Genomic DNA, 23,887 nt, shown 5'->3' with positions numbered 1-23,887 from the left:
GTATTGATCATTATTCCATTGTAAGATGTCTTTCCCCTTTTCCCAAATCTCTTCCCTTTTCAGGTGTCAGATAAAAGATAAAAATTCAGTTTAATTTCCATTTACCAGTTGTCCTTTCTTACTAGACTATTTGCCCCAGCCAGAGTCAGACAATAAGAGCAACACACAACATCATCAACAACAATAATAGCTAGCATTTAAAAGTTTATATATTTTACACTTTACATATTTTATTTCATTTTTATTTATTTGTTCCATACAGAGTACTTTCACACAACAAAATAGGGTCATTCTGAGGTACCAGGCTACTACAAGTCGAAGTTTGAAAGAAACATTTCTGGAAATTATTAACATTCCATTTAGGCAACCTTTTACAAAATGGTGCTCTTGAAAGTTTGATTGCTCTTCTCCTGGTACATAAGAGGAAGGGGTGAACATAGGCAGACTCCTTGCTGACTGAGCACTCCCTCTCTTGAAAGAAAAAGGCACTGAGGGCACCTTGGTAGCACAGTGGATAGTGTCAAGACCTAAACCACATTGTCTACCCCTTTACAACTCTTCTACCTTAGAATCAATTCTCAGTATCAATTCCAAAACAGAAGGTAAGGGTTTTAAATAAAAATTTTTAAAAAGAAAGGGAACTGGAATTTGAAACCTAAAGTCCAATTCTCAAAAGCAAAAGAGTTAAAGAAGAAGCCTTCAACCTAAATTCTAATGAAAATTGGCCTGTGTGCCTATTTGCAATATATCAAATGCTATATAGATTGATGTTGCTTATCCTAAAAAGTGAGTCAAACATAAGTGGAGTTCAGTAAATGACTGCTGCTATTTCTACCATCTCTATTCCTCACTAGAAGGGCATTTTTTTAACCTGTAGGCAATCAGATAAAATACTGAATGCTTGCCAAGAGCATTAATGGGTAGTAGAAGGGCTAGTAAAAGGAGCCCAATATTCTGAATCAGGAGATACCTAAATTTAAATCCTGCCCCTGCCACTTACTAGTAATGGTGAATCAAAAGCATGTTTCTTTATCTGATAAATGAGGATAACAATACCTATAGTGGGTAGTTGTGAGATTCAGATAAGATGCATGCAAAGTGCTTTGCAAATCTTACAGTGCTTACAGTACAGAATAAATGTTGTCCTGACTCCAAAATTTTGTGCCTACTATTTTACTGAAATATCATCCCAGAAAACCACAAACAAGCTTTTGGTGAAGACTAGAACTGTGCACAGTACAGGTTCTCACTGATGATTGTATGTTGTTGGAAAGAACATTTCCTTGTTGGATTTCTCCACATGGAGCCATACCAAATTCATGGTGCTTGTTGGGCTTAATATTTTGATAATCAGGTTATCAAATAGAACAAGAAGATCCATGATCTACCTGACTTCAGAGTTTCCAAAAAGGGAAAAATACACAAGGGAGAGGGAGAGTTTCTTTTAATCAAGGATTTTCACTATAGCTTAGCTCTTAGGGTTTATTGCTCACTCAGACAATAGCATTTATTAAGCTCCTATTATATGTCATGTTCTATGTTTAAGTGCTGAGGATACAAAAAGACTCCTCAAAAGCAGTGCCCAAGTATTTGAAAAAGTTAAAAGGTCCTCAAGTGTATTTGTATCTTATTCTTCCATTGTTTTTCATGTGTGCTTTAAGTAGGACAATGTTTATTAAGAGGTAACTAAGAAGTTGGTTTTCATTAAAGCTACCTTTAAAAGTAAAATTTCTTACTCTTTGTTTCTTTTTCAGAGACTAAGAAAGTATTTATTATTCCATAGACTCCCCAAGACTCCATAACTCTCCCTTCTTTCCAATTTTGCTTCCTAGGTCTGCACTAAATGTTATCTTCTCTCATGAAAATGTAAACTCCTCAGAGCAGGGACTGTCTGTTGTATTTCTATTCACAGTGTTTAAACACTGCCTAATATATAGCAAGTACTTAAATGCTAATTCACTCTTTCTTTCCTTATCTGTCTTCTTTCTTTCCTCCCTTCTTCCTTTTTTTTCTTTCTCTATTACCTTTTCATTTGCTTTGATTTATTATTAACATGTGAAATATATCTCTGAAAAGGGATGGAGGAAAGGGTAGCATAAACTGAGTGTAGAGTCCTAAGGAACAAAATTTAGGCAATGCTATCATGACATTATGACTTCTAGATAATATTTCAAGAACAATTATTCCATCCATGAACAATTTGGTTATAGATTTAAATCTCTTGTTTTCCCTCTTTTTTTCTGATTAAAAGATGATTGGTTTGATTGGCTTCCCCTTTCCAGCAGTTTGGTTTTAGGACTACCCTGGAAAATTTTAGTTGGTTTTAATAGAATTTTAGATTAGGAAAGAAAATCTATATCTAAATGGTCATTTTGACAATGCACAGAAGCTTTGATTTTATAAGTATTGGCCAATTAAAAACATGCAGAGGATGCACATATACCACCACTCTCCCCCACTTTACCACACACAAATTTCTTACCTTGTTGCCCCTTAGGGCCTGGAGGACCTGGAAGACCTTTAAGCCCTGCTGGCCCCTCTGGGCCAGGAATACCTGGATCTCCTTTGACTATGCTGTAAGGACCTGGGGGACCAGGTGGTCCTGGAAGACCTGGTAGAATTAACAGTACAAATGAGAAATATTCAACTATGGAGCTGATTTACAAAATAAATAGGTTAAAGGTAAATAGAATGATTTTTCAACATAAAATAAATTTGCCTAGAACTTAGATATTAATCTATATATTCTTCTTCATTCTTATTCCCATTTTGGGGCTTCAAACCAGACAAGCTCTGGAAAGAATTTTAAGGTAACCTAGTCCAAGCTCCCACAAATAAAAGAACTTCTATTATAGGTTTTAAAAGTGGTCATTTGGCTTCTATTTAAACACTTCCAGAAATGAAAAGCAAATTTACAAGGCAACCCATTCCATATCTGTACAGCTCTAATTGTTACAAAGTTTTTCACTGTATTAAGTTGAAGTTTCCCTTCCATTTTTGTTTAGGCTTTTCCTAGGTTTGCTTATTATAGCTACAAAGATTATCTAATCCTTCTTCTATATGTCACTCATCAAGATAATTAAAGATACCTATTGTAATCCTTCTCAAGTCTTCACTTCTTTAGATGAAATATCCCCAATTCCTTTATCTGTTCCTCATGAAAGCTTCTAGATTATTCACCATTCCTGTTGCCTTCCTCTAAATAGCTCCAATTTGTCTATGCCCTTTCTAAAATGATGGTGTTCAAAATTCAATGCAATGTGCAGGGAAACTATTATCTCTTTTAATTTGAATAGGATAGTTTTTCTTAATTCAGCATAAGTTTGAAGTTTAGCTTCTTTTGGTAGCTATGTCATACCGATGACCTGAAGTCAACTAAAATTAAGTCATTTTCTTTTGAAATTTTCATGTGCTTGTGCAGATGATTTTTAAACATAAATTTACATGTATAACTTCTTTTATACTGTTAATTTTGGACCAGAATTCTAGTCTTATCAACTTTTTAGCCTTAATTTTGTCTTATTAGCCAATCTCCACAACTTTTTATCAGTTGCAAATTTGACAAATATTTCTTCTAGGTCTCTTTCAAATTATTTATAAAAATGCTGAACAGCACAGATCCAGAAATAGAATCCTACCACATGCCACATGGAGATCTGCTGATCATGCCTTTATAACAGCTTCATAACTATTGTTCCCCAGTAATTTCCTTCATTTGTGCTTTATTTTCCCACTTAAATATAAATTCTCTAATAGGAACAGCCTATATCTTCAAATTCCTTTGTGGTGCTGCACAATGCCCAAGACAGAGCCTTAATAAATGTTGGACTTACAACAAATGCCCCTACCTTTTGAACCAGGGAGCCCCTGATCTCCTTGATCTCCTTTGAGCCCCTGGATTCCAGGAAAACCCTTGGCACCTGGAGAACAAAAAGAAAATATTAAAGTACAAAAAAGTCTTTTCTTTCTAATTTTCCTACATGAAATGATTTTCCACTCCGCTGATTCATCATGGTATGTGGGTGACCTTTGGGTCATCAAAGGCTATGTAAAGAGTCCACAAGCTCTGTCAAGTTCTACCATACATGAAAGACTTCAGATATATTCCTGGTATCAGGATGTGCTATTGGCTGAGGCCAGCCATAGCTAATTTTTGAGAGCATGACAACACAATCTTAATGGCAAAAGGGACCTTAGAGGTCATCAAGTTTTGCTTGGGTATATCATGGATGATGAAACCCAAAAACCCTTGAAGGGCTAGCCCAACCTCATCTATAAAAAGATAGAACCAAGATTTAAACTTAAGCCTTTTAAATCCAAATCCAATATATCTTTATTGTTGTTCATCCTTCCTTTTCAAAGACCAGTGACATCATGGATGATGTCTGCATTTGTGCATGAATTGTATTTAAGTTATTTAAGAGGCAAATTGAGTAAAGTTATCAGCCTCACTTTCTTTCCAGAGCCAACAAAATCCAGTGGCAAGATTTATATTATACCTTGGGCTGGCTATCAGGCTAGGATGAGTTCCTTGACTTTAAATAATAATAAAGACCACAAATAATAATAATAAATAATGCTATTAAGAATATGAACAAATAATAATTAATGGTACTTGTGCCCTTGGACAGCTAGGTGACACAAAAGATAGAATGCTGGACTTGAAGTCAGGAAGATTCATCTTCTTGAGATCAAATATGGCCTTACACACTTACTAGTTGTGTGACTCTGGGCAAGTCATTTAACCTTGTTTGCCTCAGTTTCCTCATGTGTTAAATGAGCTAGAGAAGAAAACAGCAGACTACTCTAGCATCTTGGCCAAGAAAACCCAGATACAACTGGAATGACTAAACAACATTTGTGCCCTGAATTTCTGCAAATGAATTCCTGAATTTTATCTATTTTAAAACATGTTTGATTTATGAAACATTGGCAATTCATTTTTGAGCACATGTGGTACGAACATTGTTTAGAATTCTGTTTAATTTTTAACACTGTAAGGAAAGTTTAGTGCACATATTTATTATGCTGTTACTTTTTTAATCATCAGAAAACAAAAGAAAAAATGTTATGAACTCTTCAACTTCCACAATAAGCCATTGTTTATTATAATCAGAATGCATAATTATTTAAAGAAAGATAATATGACTCAAAAATGTTTTAGTCTAAAAGAAACATCTAATTCACTGTGACTTATAAGTATAAAAAGTATGGCCCTGATTATAAGCAAAGAAATATGGCAGCTTCTGGCTACCACAACACCTTTGTGTGTACAAACTACCTTTGGCTTAACATATATAAATAAATAAAACAAAATTCTACAAGACATTCAGTTCTTATGCTATAGATCTGTAGGTGCTATTTATTGCTAATTTTATTGTGATTGGGAAAATCTGCACACATTGAAACAGAATGTCCTTTGACTCTTACCTTGAAATCCTGGAACACCTGGAGGTCCCATATCACCCTTAGAACCAGTGACTCCTGGTGTACCACCAATACCCTTAAGGGGGAAAATGGAAGACATCATTAGGCAAAAGTTTCTTGGCAAGGTCACAAACCATTATAATAGGTTATTTTATTTAACTTTGATACTCCTGCAATCAAATCCTCTCATTTTATAGATGAGAAAACTGAAAGCCAGGACTCCAAAACCATCACTTTTTCAACCATGACACTTTCTCTCTTTTTCTTTTTTTTTTTTTTTAAAAACCCTTACCTTCTGCCCTAATATCAATTCTAAGACAGAAGAATGGAAAGGGCTAGGCAATCAGGTTAAGTGATTTTCCCAGTCACACAGCTAGAAAGTGTCTAAAAATAATATTTGAACTCCAGAACTGGTGCTCTATCCACCATGATGCCTCACTGCCCCATTCCACTTTCCTTTTTTATAATGCAGATAACATTTTCCACACTATCTATTTCACGGTGTACACTGTAGAAAGCAAACAAGAGGATGCAATGATAATGTACCTTACTATTATTAAGCTTATTATTTATCATTTTCTTAGATGATAGTAGAAAAATGATAACATAACAATGGCTACCAAAATTAGAATTAAGCATATGGATGATTTGAGAGGCTCATATTTTATGTTTATATGCCTTTTTCTTTCTTTTAAATGGCAATTTCCTTCAGGATAGAGACCCAAGTTTTATACCTCTTTCTATATTCAGCACTCAACACAGAGCTAAACACTCACCAAAATCTCTTGATGATGACAACATATAAGAAAGCGGAGTTATAATCTCTCAGGAAAGTCTCTCAAATTTCAAATTTGGTATTGTCTCTAAAATTGTTTCAAAACTTATTTGAAAAGCAGTGTTTTGGAAGAGATGATGAGAAAAGGAAGAATGATGTAAAAGAGGGTTTCTTCTTTTTTTAATGAATATCATGAATTTTAAAATACTGTCTTACTTTCTAGCTATTTCAATATATATTCTATTTCCAGGTCACAGATAATAACATATGAAAAAATATATTGCTTCTTACACAGATTTGTTTCTTTACTTTGCCTTTATAGAAAAATGCCATAACAAAAATAATATGCAGAAAGATTTCTTAATATTCTTTGGCAGGCTCTAGAGGATGGTAATTATATTTGTATGTTACAGAGAGAAGAAAATCAGGAATATATGAATAACTGACAAATTACACACACTTACATCATTGGGCAACTGTAATACAACAATCACCAACTTGAAAATATATTCACATATATTGCAATCTCATAATACATATTCAATATATAGTGAAAAATATATAAGCTTTATAATAACAGGAATGAATTTAAAGTGGTTATTGCAAGTGCGGAGAGCCAAAGCTGTTGAAATGCCCAAATTATTCATAAGTCTTTTATCTAGTACTGATTCATTGGGAAAATGCCAACATTTTTTGAGTGAGTAGTACATGAAGATTAGCAATTCTTGTTCAATAATTCAACAGATGCCCTCGGGAAAGTATTCTGATGACACTGAATCTCAAATTTACTATTGACAAACTAAGGTTAATAATGCTTTGTATTTTCTTACTAAATTCCAACAACTAAATTCCAAAATGCTCTTAGTTTTATATACAAGTCTTACTCCAAAATGCCTCATTATAGTGTGGAAAAGAAACTATATTCGTGAAAGCTATGCCAGCAAGACACAGTTTCTGGAAGGTTCAAAGAAGTTGTAAGATGGTGATTCCAAGACTATGTCTGCAGTACAAATAACTGCTTAAGTATAGAAAAACTCATTACCTATAGATTGGACAATAAGTAGTTAATTCTTTGTTCATAGCAACCCATGAAACAAAAATAAAAATCTAAATGAAACTAAATAAATGAAATTTTCCTTTTAGTCTCTATAATCCTACATATTATCTCCAAAACAATAGTTACACAACTCATTAAGTCATGGATTTGCATATACTATCAACCCTTCTCCCCCACAACTACCACCTTAAGCAAATTTGATTTATCCAGGTGTTTGAATACCACAAATACCTCCCCTTGAAAGGAATTCTGCCATTATAACAGCATAATTGGGATATACAGTATTTAGTGATTTGTATATTAGTGAATACAAAAAATTCTATTGCTTGTTATGTGTTGCCCTGGAGGCCTTTGCTTGGGAAGCTTTGATCAAGTCAAGTCAGATTTTATCCTTTCTTTTCTCCTACATATAGACCTGTCAACCCATAATAGGAGCTAACTAGAAAAGATCAGTTTTACAGAATTAGTTCTTTATATATCTTGTGTCTGAAGTTATTTGCATGTTGTCTCCCTCATTAAAATACGAGCAGGAACTGTATTTTTATCTTACTTTGAATCCCCAGTGCTTAACAGAGTGCCTGGCACACAGTAAGTGTTTAATTAATGCTTCCTAACTGGATAATTGACTTTATAAAGTCATGTTAATTACTATATGGTCACCTCAATCTATCAAATTTGCCAATTGATTTTGTGGTTTTTCTTTTCTCCTAGGCATAGAAGAAAACCTTACAGAAATGTGATTTCTCACATATTCTCCTCCTTCTTAATAGTTACATAGAGTAAAATATCCAACTATTTTCTGAGATTTACCTACTCTCTTGCCAATTATACATAGAGAAGTGAAACAATATAAGAAAGATATTTGCCCAGTAGATGGGATGTTAATGAGAAATAAAGAGGCAGATTTATATACGTGAGAGAATTAGATGAAGAAAAGGAGGGAGGTCTAACCTCATTAAGGTTAGTAGAAAGGATCTATGAAAGCTTTGGAAGGAAACTGGTGATATTTATACTACTGAACTATAGCCAATATTTTTTTTAAACTCACAGGCATTCCCTGAAATCCTGGATCTCCCTTGGCTCCTGGAGCACCTGGGGATCCTGGCCAACCTGGATTTCCTTTTTCTCCTTTTGCTCCATCAAGTCCTGGAAGACCTGGAGGGCCCATGGGTCCAGGAACACCTAAAACAGGGATTTAAAAGCATGTAATAGTCTATAAATTTTACACTCTTGGGTGTTGTCAACACCTGCTATTTGCATATGGTGCCTTTCATGACATTTCTTTTTTTTTCCCTCTTAATAATTTATTTATTTCTTCATTACATTAAAATCCCCAGGTATCTCCCATTCTTCCTCCTCTCTCCACACTAGAGAAAGCATCATTTGACAAAAAGATATTTATGTACATATATATTTCACACATATGTAAAACTATGTCTTGTTTCTCTTTATCACTTCTTTCTCTGGAGGTTAATATACACATTCTCCAAACAATATTTCTGTTGCTGTTTATGATGTTCTCTTGGTTCTGTTTGTTTCACTATTCATAATTTCATAACATTTCTAACCTCATACTTCATTCTATTATCACAGTGTCTGACCATATCAAAAAGGAGCCTTGTTACCCCAAGCTCACAAAAAATCAGAGTAAGAGCTAAAGGGCATAAATAGGCTCTGAGCACATAAGGATTTCAAGGAAAATAGAAAGCCTGATTCATAAAATTTGTAATATATTTCTATAGCTATCGAATTGATCCTTTTAAAGAACAAATATGACAATATCACTTTTCTAGTCAGTAAATTCTGGTTCCTTCTTATTATCCCCAAGTTCAGATATAAGTAGTTTTTTAAACTCTTTATTAATGTGGCCCCCTTCCTGTTTTTATAGTTTTGTTATATCTTATTGTCCTCCATGTACCCTACAATCCAGACACACTGACCTCTTAGCTGTTTTTCTTCCAAGAAACTCCATTTCTGAAATTGGTGTTATTTCTCTGGCTATCCCCCATACCTGGAATGATCTCTGTCCTCATCTCTTCCTCTTGGTTTCTCTGCCTTCTTACAAGTCCCACTAACACTCCCCTGATTCTATGAACATTTCCTAAACTCTCTTAATGCTAGTGCTTTCCTTCTGAGATTACCTTCAATTTATTCTCCTTACATCTTGTTTGTACCTAGTTGATTATATATTATCTTCCATAGTAGACTGTCAGCTACTTGAGAGTATTTGTCCTTCTTTGTATCTCCAGAACTTAGTACAGTGCCTGGCAATAGTAGACATTTAATGGATATTGACTCAACTATTTGATGTTCACTAACACCAGAGCTGTCACTTCTATTACACACTGACCAAAAATGGTTGTTAAAATATCTGCAATAATAGGTAAAGCTTGAAAAATTAACACAGTGGATGACAAACACTCTGGAATGTTTTCTAGTCATTTCTCATGTTTTATTTTCTCTGCCTTTACTCTTTAATTACATTTTTTAATTTCAGTTATTTAGTACTTGAATATGCTAAAACTCTAATCAGGATTCATCCCTAAGAAATAAGCTCACTAAAGACCAAAATTCATTTTCAAGGCCCATGGATCCAATAGGAACAAAATGTGATTCAACATCTACTTACCAGGTATACCAGGTTGACCTTGTGGACCCCTGTCTCCTTTAGGACCTTCCACAGCTCGACCAGGTACTCCAGGTAATCCCTGATGCCCTGGGGGACCCGGTGGACCCATAAATCCTGGTTCTCCTTTGGATCCAGGAATTCCTGGGCTCCCTGCTGATCCTGGGAAACCCAACTCGCCCTTGGAACCTAAACAACAAGATAATTTATTAATTATGATGCGATCTAGTGTGTGAATATTATCTAGGTCAATATTTTATTAATCTCAGTGAAGGAACCCTTTAAATAAGCAGATATACATCAATTTTCTCTTTATTTTACACCAAACACTCTAATTTCACTCCATAATCATTCTAGAAAATAAACATAGGATAACAAGATTCTACTTATAATTTTTATGGTTACATTTCTATCAGAAGATCATTTGTGTATATTCGAATATTTGATGTTAGATTAATAAAATTATTGACGGGGAAATTGTTTAGTTTTTATTTGTGAATACATTCCTCCAAATCTGCCTGCTAAAATTCTGAGATAATTTCAAGTATCTTAGATATTATTTAAAACACAAAGGAAATACAGAAATAACTGACAATCACACTAGTTGATCCTTAATATTAATAAAAAGTAATGAATAAAAAACGATACACAATAGGAATGATCTGTTATAATATAATATATCTGATGAGTTGGAGTCTCCTTTACTTTACAATTTACTACCAAAACAGCAGGATGCCTCACCCTTTGACTTATTCTGAAACTATTAAATTCTTCAATAGCCCTAAGAGGCATTTTCCGAAGAAGTTCTTCTCTAATTTGGAACAGGGTTGAATAAAAGAAGACAGAGCAATAGAATGAACCCAGACCCAGGCCATTCCATCATCCCTAGTCTAGGGGAGTCACAGGAACAAAATCAGTCCAAAAGTTTTGAGCTCATTCTAGGGAGAGTACATGGAACCAGTTGAGGGCAAAATTTTCTGGCTCTTGTAACCCTCTTCTTCAAATACAAAATGTTACTCATTTCTCACTTCCATAATGAACATTTCCATATTCATCTAATTTGGTGTTAACCATTTCACTAATTACAGTAATTAGCTAATGGGTCCCTGGACAAATCATCTCAGCACTTTGAGCATCTCTTTTCTCATCTGTAAAAAAAAATGTAAAAAAAAATTCTCATCTGGAAAATAACACATGCAGTACCTTTCCCACTGTGTGGTAGTGAGGAAAGTACTCTGTATGCCTCAAAGCATTATATAAATGAGAGCTGTTACTATTACATGGAATCTGCCTCCAACACTGCAATTATTTATAATGTATTATTTCACAACCACACCTCTGAAAGCTACAGGTGACTATGTGGTCTTCTGTGTATTTTTCACTTGTATTTACTGGTATCTATGACGATTCATATCATTTAAAATTTTTTTCTTTGTAATGTTAGCATATTCAGTGTACTTCCTTACACAAAGGAAGCCTCCATAAATATTTCTTGTGTAGTAGCAGCATTTAGTTAAGTTTTTAAAATGTCCCAATTTCTTATTTCAGATGGTTCTTCTATGCCTATAAAGTTATGTATATAATTCAAAAGGATACAAATTTTTGTACATCATACATACATGTATGTACCTCTATATACATATTAGAGAGATTTTCCTATCGAGTATGGTTTATTAAATTCATTTACAAAACAGAAGCACTACCTCTAACCAATAACTGCACTGTACCCTATTCCAATTCATAAATTAGATCATTTAAAGAACACATGCCTTGCAGAACACTGTATTCTGAGAAGCTACTTATTGCTCATGTCTCAGATGCTGCCAATGGAATAGAAATGGTCTAGTTGAGTCTTGCAGATTTCTTACCTCCAACTCTGTTGATATATTGTACAGTGGCAATTAATGGAAAAATGAGGATATGTTCTAAATGGGTCAAGATTTAGCAACTATTACCTTTATCTCCTTTGGAACCTGGAAATCCTGGAAGTCCTCTTCCTGGAAGACCTATAAAGTAAATATTGAAAAGGTGAGAATTGAAGTTATACTTTACTTTTAAAAATCAGTCTGGACTTACAATAAAGACTAGCAGTAATATGCAAGTTAAGTTCACTGTATGGAACACTCATCAATTAATTAATTGTATCTGATAAGTAAAATTCCTCTTTCTGTAACTTCTTATTGAAAACACTTTGAGTGTGTATTTGAAATTTAATAACATCAAATTATTTTGTGCTATTTAAAGATGATATAAAGGACAATATAGAGGACATGTATGACTGGAAAAGGAGTTGAGTCAATCATGTAATAGGAATGAGAAATAGCAGATAAAAAGCCTGAGTCACACATTGTTACCCCAGACATATATAGAGAGAGAGAACCAAAAGATCTTCAGGAAATTAGATGGAACTTCTATGGAGAAATTATGGGAAGATGTGGCCAAGAAAACCATAGGATCAGAAAGGAGAGAGAGTCGGGGTTTATAATTGCAGACTTATCTACCCCCAATTACCAACCAAAATAATTAAGGAATTTGGTATTCTATGTTCTTTTCACAGGTAATCATTTAATACCTTTCTGGTAAGGCCTATAAAAAAACCTTTACTACAAATAATCTATAGTAATTACTTATTTCCTACCGCAGCCCAGAAACTAATGAAAATGGCACTTTCTCATATCACACTCAACTAAGCTGCCCTTACCAGAAACCCAAGGTAACTAAATTTGTATGGAAATTGATGGAGGAGAGAAAGGGAGAACCATTTGTACAAGTACAGGGCATAAGAGAAGAGGATAAATAGACAAAATGTGGCAATATATAAACCATTACCATCCTTTAGTCATTTCTTCACTTTGACGTTTGCTCTTGAGACTCTGTAAATGTCTTTTAAGATTTTAATTTGTCATCTGGAGACATGTCTACCTTGAATTCTGTCAGACTAAGGTCAATAGATTAAAGATCCCCTAAAAATAATTCTGGTACTTGAGAGGAAACCAGGTAGGCAAACATATCAGAATATAAGTTTAAAATGAACAACAAAAAAATCAACAAGTGAGGGCACATACCTGGTTCACCCTTCTCACCAGATGATCCTGGAATTCCGTCACCACCCGGTTCACCTTTTTGGCCAGCTGGACCTGCTGGCCCTGGATGGCCAGGCTGACCTAATAAAGGAGGAGAAATATTCAGTGACTCATTCTGGAGCTGTGAGATCCTTGAGTCACTGATCTTAAAGCAGTTGCTCCACATGTTAAAAAAGGTACAATTAATATTTTTCTTTTGTCCATTTCTGTTATGACTGCAAATAATTATTTTTCTTCTCTCCCAAATCCATCTCCCACCCAACCTTTTTACAGCACTACCTAAGAGCAATATGGCCTGGCATAATGCATAGAGGCATGAGCTTGACCTGCCTCTGGCACATATTATTTGTGTGATCCTAGGCAAATCATTTACCCTGTACATACATCCATACAATTTCTCTAATAGTTGTAAAAATACTTTAAATCTATAAATTATAGACAAATCACTGCTCTTCATCATTGACAAAATTTTCCACGTCTGAGAGTCCCTCATGCCAATGAAACGGTAGGGCAAGACAGTGAATTCGTAAATGCACATGGAAACTCTCAAAAAGTACTGGGGGTTCAGATTCCCCTCACTAAAAGCCCAGCAAAATCTAGAGTTGAATGAATGAACCAAGTTGATGGGCAGTAAGAGAAAAAGGAGAGTAATGGGATGGAGCTGTGAGTCCTTTTTCGGTCCACTAACAAGCTGAAACATAAACCACTTCCCTTCTCTTTACCTTAGATTCCTACCTATAAAATGACAAATTTAGATTAAGTACCTTCTAAATTCCTTTCAAGGTTGGATATTTGATGTTTCTCCTTGCCTTCCTGACAAAAGGGCCCTGCCTCATGTCAAGAAAACTTAAATTCAAAGCCAGTTTCAAAAACTTACTAGCTGTTTGACCCCAGATAAATCATTTAACCACTTTCTGTTTTGTTTCCCTTAATTATAAAATCAGAATAATGATAATGCCTACCTCAAAAGAATCAATCAATAATCAATAAGTAATAATCAATCAATTAGTAAAGATCAAGTGAGATAAAAGATAATATTTGTAAAGCATTTACACCAGTGCCTGACATATAATAGGCACTTAATCAATGCTTGTTTCCTTCCTTCCTTCCTTCTTTGATTCTTGGTTATCTTCCTGGAAATTTGATGATGACTAATGCAAACCACTGGAAAGCTTTATGACCAAATCACAATCACAAATATTTCTACCAATAATATAAATTCTAACTATAGCCCCATTTTCAAGGGACATCACACAGCAGTCATGCAAACTTATCTTTTCAGAATAATTTTCTACCTGCATCTCCTTTAAGTCCAGGGACACCATCCAAACCGGGAAGTCCTTTGTCACCTTTCTCCCCAGGCATTCCAGGACTCCCTGAAAAAATAAGAGGTACCTTTTAGTTTTGTTGACTCATTGTTTAGCTTAATTCTCAGATTTAGAAAGAAAGTCCTTTTCCACTTGCCTGGATAGCCCACGTTCCCAGGTACGCCTCCAGGACCTGGGGGACCGGGCATTCCTGGCATCCCTGGGCTTCCTTTTTCTCCCTTCTCACCAGGTCTTCCTGGAAAACCTGAAGGTCCAGGGTCTCCCTGTAAGGAAAAAATGCACACATTTAAATTCACATTTGACACTGAGGATGACCTTTTCCCAAAGAGACAGCTGTAGAGGAACAGATAGAACAAAACCTCAGAAGATGCTTGCTTACATCTTGGGATTGTCACTTCTTGAATGTGAACCCTGTGATAAGTCTTACTGTCCATGTCCTAGATCAATGATGGACAAACTTTTTAAAGAGGGGGCCAAAGGAAAGGAAATGCTCATCTAGCAGTCTGTTTCTAAAGCAACTCTTTTGAAATTTCATTATATTGTATCCTACTCATTGTATTCGTCAGATTAGGAATAATGTCGCAGGGATAGAACATTTCAGGGGGCTGCATCTGGACCACAGGCCATAGTTTGCCCATCACTGTTCTAGATCATAAGCGCTATGTAGACAGATAGACTTTGTGTATGCAAAAGTGGGAAAGTCCCATAAACTAAGATCAATTTAACATAAAATAAACAAATACTAGAAGTAATGCAAAACTTATTTATATTCCAAGTTACTTTCTCCTGCAGGAAAAAAAATCACCAATCCAAAAAAAAAAAAATATATATATATATATGTATTTTAGTATTGGTTTTCCCAGTGATGCTATAGGACTATGGCAACATAGAACATTATGGTCAAAGGTTAGATGTAAAAACCAGACTTGTGATTCTATTGATATACTGGATTCCCAGATAAAGAAACTCCTTCTATCAATGCAGACTGGCACTTTCTTTGCATTTTAAGCTCTTACAGAGTTTCAGTAACTCCCCAAGACTATATGATAATAGAAGAATCAAACTGAAAACTATGAGGTTGCTAGGTAGTTCAGTGGATAAAGAGTTAGGCCTGAAGTTGGAGGGTCCTGGGTTCAAATCCGAATAGACATCTCCTAGCTATATGACCCTGGGCAATTCATTTAACCCCAACTGCCTAGCCCTTCCCTCTCTTCAACCCTGGAATCAATACTTAGTATAGATTTTAAGACAGAGATGAAATGAATGTCTTCTATGGGCTACAACACATTATCAGTTAGGACTTACAGTTAGTTGCATGATGTAACATGTTAAAAATCACCAGGAATATTTATGAAGCAAAAAAAGAGGGAAGTTATTCAAGTACTAAGATTAAGAGATAATAGATGGATAAATAGCGTGGGTGCTACACTAGTATCCATAAAGACCATGATGATGACCTTCAATACATCCAGCTGGATTTACAGAAGGACATGAGCAAATAGTGCAAGCATAGAGAGTTGTAAGCTACATCAATAGAGGGAATGTTGATACTAATAAAAAAAACAAACAAACCAGGATCTAAGTATCAAAGCTAGCATATTAGAATGAGAGATATGGTAGAAGGAAGTGAATCTTTAAATAAAAGGTGCTAAAAATGGTAAGTACCTTTTCACCAGGAAGCCCTGGAGTCCCAATGCCTGGACGACCTGCTTCTCCTTTTGCTCCTTTCTCTCCTTTTAATCCAGGGAATCCAGGGATACCTTGAGAGCCTGGGATTCCTGGTGCTCCTTTTTCTCCAGGGGACCCTAAAAATACAAGCCACAGGATCTTCAATATCTAGTGAACCCGCTCTCAATCTTATTTTCTAAAATTAAAAATTAAAAATTGCTGCCAAGAATGAAGTAGCAAGATGGTTATATTAATTTCTACTTGGGCTCACTGATACAAAACTGGAAGAAAACTTAAAGAGGTCAGTTCGTTCAACTCCTTTATTTAACTGATGAGAAAACTGATGCCAGAGAAATCAAAGGAATTCTGCAAAGTCACACAGGCAGTAAAAAATCAAGATTAAAATCCAAATCCTCTGAAGCCAAATCCAGAAATTCTATAATTTTGGAAACTAAATGTTTTAGAACAGTTCCTATATTTTATTACTCATAAATCTTTAAGTAAATGTCCATTAAGTAAATCTCAATATACCCAATCCTATAAATTACAATCTCATATTTCACATTTTGAATAAAATAATGAAGCCACCATAGTCATGACATATCAGTTCCAAAGATGAACCCAGGTTATTTATTAGTAATAATAATGATTCAAATTTATATAGGTTTTTGTGCTTTATACTTATCTCATTTTACTCTCAAAACACCACTGGCAGTAGATGTTATTAACATCCCCAATTAATTTTTTTATTCAGAGATATTTGATTTCCCAATTACACTTAATAATAATTTTCAACATACATTTTCCAAAATTATAAGATCCGAATTGTCTCTCTTCCTCCCTTCCCTCCCCTACTCTCAGAGATGGTAAGCAATTTGATCTGGATTATACATGTATTATCATACAAAACATAATTCTTTATTGGTCATTGTTGTAAGGGAATATTCAGAAAAAATCAAAACCCCAAAATAAAATAATAAACAAACTAATGTAAAAATAGTATGTTTTGATCTGCATCTGACTCCAAGATGTCTTTCTCTGGAGGTGGATAGCAATCTTTGTCATAAGTCCTTCAGAACTGTCCTAGATCATTGAATGGCTGAGAGTAGCTAAGTTGATCATTGTACAATATTGCTGTTATGGTGTACAATGTGCTCCTGGCTCTGCTTATTTTGCTCAACATCAGTTCATATAGATCTTTCTAGCTTTTTCTGAAATCATCCTGTTCATTATTTCTTATAACATAGTAGCACTCCATCACCAACATATATCATAATTTGTTCAGCCATTCTTCAATTGATGGATATCCTCTCAATTTCCAATTCTTTGCCATCACAAAAAGTGCTCCTATAAATATTTTTTATTTACAACTAGGTCCTTTCTCTTTTTCTATGATCACTTTGGGATAGAGGCCCTATAGAGGTATTACAGGATCTAAGGTTGTGTACAATTTTATAGCCTTTTGGGCCAAGTTCCAAATTGCCTCTCAGAATAGTTGGATCTGTTCACACTTCACCAACAATGCATTAGTGTCTCAATTATGCTATGTCCCCTCCAACATTTATCACTTTCCTTTGCTACATATTGGTAAATCTGATAGATGTGAAGTGGTACTCAGAGTTGTTTTAATTAGTATTTCCCTAATCAAGAGTAAGTTAGAACATTTTTCCATATGATTTTGATAGTTTTGATTTCTTCATCTGGAAATTGTCTGTCATTATCCTTTGACCATTTGTCAATTGAGGAATGGCTTGTACTCTTATAAATTTGACTTAGTTCTCTGTAGATTTCAGAAATTAAACCTTTATCAGATAAATTTGTTATAAATTTTTCCCCATTTGGTTGTTTCCCTTATAATCTTGGTTACATTGGTTTTGTTTATAAAAAAAAGCTTTTTTATTTAATATAATCAAAATTATTCATTTTACATCTTATAATGCTCTCTAACTCTTGTTTGGTCATAAATTTTTCCCTTCTCCATAGAGCTGCCAGGTAAACTATTCAATATTGAACTAATTTACTTATCATATCATTCTTTTTATTTTTAAATTTTTTCCTTGGTTATATGATTCTTGTTGTCCCCCTCCTCTCTTCCTTCCCCCCTCCCCAAGTTGGCAATCAATTTCACAGTGTTATACATATATTATCACTCAAATCCTGTTTTCATATAATTCATCTTTGTAATAGAGTAATCTTTTAAAACCAAAACCCCAACTCATATCCCCATATAAACAAGTGATAAATTATATTTTTTCTTCTAGATTTCTACTCCCACAGCTCTTTCTCTAGATGTGGATAACATTCTTTCTCATAAGTACCTCAGGGTTGTCCTGGATCACTGCATTGCTTTTAATAGCAAAGTCAATTACATTTGATCATTCCACAAGGTTTCATTTACTGTGTATAATGTTCTCCTGGTTTTGCTTATTTCACTTATGGTATCATTTTTCATATCTAAATCAAATACTTATTTTGACTAACATTCTCCAATTTATAAAATAAAGAAACCCAAACAGCCAGGTTAAGTGACTTCCCCCCAGTGATGGGCAAACTATGGCCTGTGGGCTATATGTGGCCCCCTGAAATGTTCTATCCAGCCCCACGACATTATTCCTAATCTGACAAATACAATGAGTAGAATACAATACAATGAAACTTCGAAAGAGTTGCCTTAGAAACAGACTGACAGATGAGCATTTCCTTTCGTTTGGCCCCCTCTTTAAAACGTTTGCCCATCACTGCAGACCATAGAGGTACTAAGTATATGAAACCGCATTTAAACTCAGTTCTTCCTGACTCTCAAGTCTTGCACTCTATCCACTGTATCACCTACCTGCCCAAGTACTGTTTAAAGCAGGAGTAAATAAAATGGCTAATTTTCACATCACAATATCAGCCATATCTAAGGGCATACTAAACACTGGTTTGATACCCCAAAGTCAGATAAATTCAAGGATCATTTAACAATGAGCCAGGAAGTGGAAGAGGATATTCCAGGTCTAGAAGTCCAGATTGAAATATGCCAAGGTTTATCTATCTACAAGGCTAAGACTGAGAAATTCTATAACTAGAAATATGAAGAATCAAGAGCCTATAAAACAAGAATGAAAAACAAGGAGAAGGCAGCAAAACACCTGAGATATGTTTGCACATAGGGGCTCAACATTGCTCTAGTTTTTAATTCCAGGTGCCCTTGCCTGAAACACTTCAGTTAGAAGTTTGGATGGATATAGAAAACCTAACAAATCTTTTCCCCAATACTGTGCCATAGATGAACGATCTTACCATCTGGAGTAATTAATGTATCATGGCTTGAACAAATACTTCTTTCACTAACATCTTTTCTGTCTGTTCACATCACTAAAGCAACTGACCAATAAGAAGGACTAATGACTTCATCTGGGTGAATTCTGGAATCTCCATCTGGGTCAAAGAGCCATTAGGTCTCATGTGAAAAAGTCAGAGAGCAATGCTTTTTCTTTATCAAATATATTAGCAGAGAATATAATTTACCAAGGGATAATCAATAATTGACAGATTTTAAAAAGCCAGTTTAATTCATTTTTCCCAGGAAAGTTTTTATATTATAGATTCTGTTTTATGTCTATGCTATTGAGTTTTATGAAATTTATCACAAGTCTGCCAATCAGTTCATCACTGGTTATTAATATAGTGTATGTGAAAAATTTATACTTCTCTTATGGAGAACTATCTCTATTAAAGTTGTCCTATGTTGATGGGGAAGTGATCCTGGCTTTATAAACATCTTGGCCATTAGAATATAAACTGTATACTGTAATAGATTCTACTAAGCCAAAAGAGTTTAATTATGGTCCAAGCAATTGATGGACTCCTTATCTTTTTTCTGTATGAGGATTATTCTCACTGGGAACAAAGTGACTCATTCCCAGAGTCTCTGGTATGTGTACCTCGTAATTATTTTTCTTTATTTTATTTTTGCCATGGCAACTCAGGAAACAGATTTGAGCATAAAACGGCCCTCAGTCTTATGTGAGCCTCTCCTGCTACCACAGTGATGGTGTAGGGAAAAAAAGGACAAAGAGTACAAAGAAATATACAGCTTTCTGAATACAATCTAATAGCAACTGAGAAATGAATAATGCTTTCAATATTCTGTTTCTGCCAAAGGACCAATAAGCTGACAATGATTTACTGAACTATATCCATACTGATAAATTTCTTTAATATGACAAATATTAAATGGATTTACCAAATTGCTATAAAATAAAATTATCCATTCTGTTGATGAACATGGGACAACCACATCTGGGCTCCACTACCCAGTTAGAAATTCCATATGAGGAAGAAGAAATAGAACCCAAAATGATGAGGTCAGGAAGAATAATTGCACCAGACCAAAACAAACAAAAGCACAGGTAGTGATGCTGATTATACCACTTCATCAATAATTTTACCAATACAAAACCACAGACACAATGAAGAGGCCAAAAGAGCACAAAAACAGCCATTGCTAGCAAATATTTTATATCCTTACTAAGCAGAAGGAGTCAAGTGCTGATTTAGAGTACACATTAGTTTATAAGACACATGGAGGAGGATGATTTGGAGATTATCAGTACTACTCTCACAAAAAGAACAAAAAAAATTTTTTTAATACAGGCTAAAAGAGAGATTGATGTAATCACCAGCCAATTCAATTCAATGCCTGGCACATAACAGGCACTTAATAAAAATTTATGGATTGATTATTAACTACCTACTATGTAAGAAAAGCTTACAGTTTTGTATCTACCACAACATAGTAATATTTGATCATCTGCAAGTTATAACTCATCCTGGTGTCACAAACAATTTTCTAAAATTTCCAAGCTGCATGGAATAATAATCAAAATGTACCAGGAAGCCCTGTACTCATTTCAGAAGCATTCTAGCTTTTTAATCTTAAGCAAATCACTTCTCCTTGGAATGCCACCAGGCAATTCTCTAAATTATGTAGGAATTAAAGTGTATAGAATGAATAGAGCATTGGATTTATCTGTATAAAATCAGTATTAAAATGTTGTATGCAAACGTCAAAGGCAGAGAAAAAATATCAGTGAGAAATAATAAAGTGTTGAGAATTAGGTGAGATAGTGGTCACAATGATGTAAATGAAACCAATATTAAAGACATTCAGGTTCAAATTAATTGGAAACTCTTTTCATCATCCTATGTAAATTTCTGGCTTCAAAGAACAAGCCCTAATTCATTGGGCTATCCTTTAAGTTAACATGAGTAATATTGACTTTGTAAACAGATTGAAATAATCAATTAATGAAAATACTATCTATTTAAGAAGGTGAGTTTTCTTTCTTCCTCCGCAGACTATGCTATGTGATTTCAACTGGCAGACTGGTCCTGTCCCTATTAATTGTGCTTTGCCATACACTACAAAAAAGAAATTTTCACAAAGTCTCAATTTACCTGGCATGCCCATTCCACCAACAGAACCCTTTGGTCCTGGTAATCCTGGAGCGCCTGGAGATCCCCCAAGACCTTGATCACCTTTAGGACCTTTAAGAAAAAAGGAGAAAAAATATATCAAATATTTTATCTAAAAGGTTTATAGCAACATTCACATAATTTGAAATTAAACTCCAATTATACAGTGAAGCAGCAAAATGATGTCCTATACCTGGCTGGCCGGGAGTTCCTGCTTGTCCATCCTTCCCGGGTACTCCTGGAGTGCCAGGATCTCCTCTAGCCCCTTTATCTCCAGTTGGCCCAACTTGTCCTGAGTATCAGGTAGAAAAAGAGAGACAGAAAAAAAAGGCAGAAACCCAGAGATAGAAAGATTACAAAACAAAATTCAATAAATATTCATTGCCTACTTATTTATTGTATATTTGTAAAGCATTGTATTAGAAACAAAAACAAAACACTATCAGTTTATTTAGTGTCAATTTATAAATTGGTGATCTAGAAACAAAAACAAAACACTAAAAGTTTCACTTCTCTGCCGGAGGTAACTCTTGCAAGACTCTAAGATGTTGACCTACACTGACAGAGAGAGTTTGCTTATCTTAAAGATCCTTATATCAATGAAACCAAAGGTCCAGACCCTTCACCCTGTTCAATATAGTGATTAATTGTGAAATATTTCACTTTGTGCTTTTAATTCATCTATTATAAAATAGAGTTAAAGGAGCATATAGGCCAAAAACTAAATCTTAACAAGTTACTTAATATAACATGTAAATGGAGAGTTTTTCTAGGGGAGGAAAAAGCTAAAACTATTCAGATAATCATAATAGCACTTTTTGATTTTAAGAAATCAACATTATTCTCAGTAGTCCTAATTTTCTTGGGTTAAAGTTTGATATATTGAATCTTCTGATATAATAGTAACTTAAAGAAAACTGTTTGTTTGGGAAAATATATTCTGCAGTACTATCAGATAAGAGAAATTACATTTCTGGTTTTTGAAGACTTAAGCAAAATAAAATTTGATTACAAATATTAGGTAACTGGAGGTGGGTGGAGAGAGAACACTAGTCTGTATTGCTTGCAAAAACTTCAGAGAAAACTAAACAATCCTAAAAAAATCCAGAAATACTTTGTGCTTGCTTAAGATAAAAGCTCCTCCCTGAATGCACATTTTTTCCCATCTCAAAATGGAAGAAATATTACCTTTTTCTCCTGGATCTCCTTTCTGGCCCTTCATGCTGTCCATGTCCACTGGATCCATAGATCCTGGCTTTCCAGGGAGACCAGCATCACCTTTATCACCTTTGTAACCTGGATCACCCCTGGGTCCTGTTGTACCTGGGAAACCTTGGTCACCTATAGAGAAAGAAAGCAACACCAGAATTAGGCTAAGGAGGCTTCCTAGTGTTGGAAAAGGTATGTACTTTAAACTCATATGTTATTCTGCAAGTGCATGATACAATAAGTTTGCATTCTATAATATTTAATGACCAATTATTGTGTCTGTTTCTGACCCATTCTTTCCCGTTCCATTCCTTTCATGCTTCTTTATGGCATTGTGATTATCTGCAATTCTCAAAGTTTCTTTGAATAGAGTGTAAAGTTTGGCAAGTTTTACTATAAATTTTGCCTAAAGACTAGTTAAATTCAGAAAGGCTTATATTCTGAAGGTTGGCCATAAATATTCTAGCCAATTCATAATTCATAAAGACTACCCAATAAAGACCTGAGAAAGATTGTAATATATGTCAGTGTATATAATACATATGCTGACAGAACTTTGGTTTGCAATAACTATATAATAATCAGGCTACAAAAGTAGAAGAACTTGACTCAATAGAAATGATCATTAGTTATTATTTTCGTTAGATTACTTAACATTAAGTAAAGACATTCATAGGAATTTATTGGTTTATTGAATTTCTACACTCTCTTCTTTTCTAAAATATCCATACTCACTTGTGCATCTAACTTCTTAAAAACTTACAAAATAAAATTTAGGAAACTACACAATGAGTACCGAATACTATTTTATACAGCTAAGAATAGTGGATTTTTGTAATCTTGAAAAACACATTTCCACTTAAAAAGTTGAATTTCTATTAAGAGAATGAAGAAGAATTTTGAAAATGAAAACCTTTATGTTTCCAAAGGAAAAAAATCTTATCTATAAACTTCATATGAACCATAGGATTGCAAGAATTCCTTTGATCACAAATGTATTTAAATGATCAGAGAACAGAATAACTCATAAATGCTCTCAACAAATTCATCTTCTCTTAGATCTTTATAAGAGTTCAGTTGATTCTGTTTGCTCATTTTCCAAACAAAACAAATAATTTGATTATAATTTATGCCAGGAAACTGTAGTGCATCTTAGATTGTATCCTTAAACTACCATCACCAGCATGCACGCTTGCATGTGTGCACATAGACACACACACACACACATATCACCTCTTAAAATGAAATATT

General features: G+C 34.4%; 1 protein-coding gene across 2 annotated transcripts in view; it reads right to left on the bottom strand.

Annotated features, from left to right (window-relative positions):
* COL4A1 (collagen type IV alpha 1 chain) overlaps positions 1-23,887 on the bottom strand; it is a 207,023-nt gene that overhangs the window by 27,715 nt on the left and 155,421 nt on the right. Inside the window, exons 35-47 of one of the 2 annotated variants that reach the window (XM_044670532.1) lie at positions 22,616-22,768; positions 21,621-21,719; positions 21,410-21,499; positions 15,962-16,101; positions 14,429-14,559; positions 14,264-14,340; positions 12,951-13,049; positions 11,841-11,891; positions 9,889-10,074; positions 8,308-8,441; positions 5,431-5,503; positions 3,849-3,920; positions 2,483-2,611 (exon numbers count right to left, since the gene is read on the bottom strand). In XM_044670532.1, coding sequence (XP_044526467.1) covers positions 2,483-2,611; positions 3,849-3,920; positions 5,431-5,503; positions 8,308-8,441; positions 9,889-10,074; positions 11,841-11,891; positions 12,951-13,049; positions 14,264-14,340; positions 14,429-14,559; positions 15,962-16,101; positions 21,410-21,499; positions 21,621-21,719; positions 22,616-22,768 — 1,434 coding nt within the window. Of the gene's footprint in view, positions 1-2,482; positions 2,612-3,848; positions 3,921-5,430; positions 5,504-8,307; positions 8,442-9,888; positions 10,075-11,840; positions 11,892-12,950; positions 13,050-14,263; positions 14,345-14,428; positions 14,560-15,961; positions 16,102-21,409; positions 21,500-21,620; positions 21,720-22,615; positions 22,769-23,887 lie in introns of both variants that reach the window. The other variant, XM_044670531.1, reaches the window with a different exon arrangement.

The sequence above is a fragment of the Gracilinanus agilis genome, chromosome 3 (genome assembly GCF_016433145.1).
Source record: "Gracilinanus agilis isolate LMUSP501 chromosome 3, AgileGrace, whole genome shotgun sequence".
In the NCBI taxonomy this organism is placed as follows: Eukaryota; Metazoa; Chordata; class Mammalia; order Didelphimorphia; family Didelphidae; genus Gracilinanus; species Gracilinanus agilis.
Note: the sequence above shows the minus strand (reverse complement) of the source record. Positions and strands in the feature narration are given on the sequence as shown.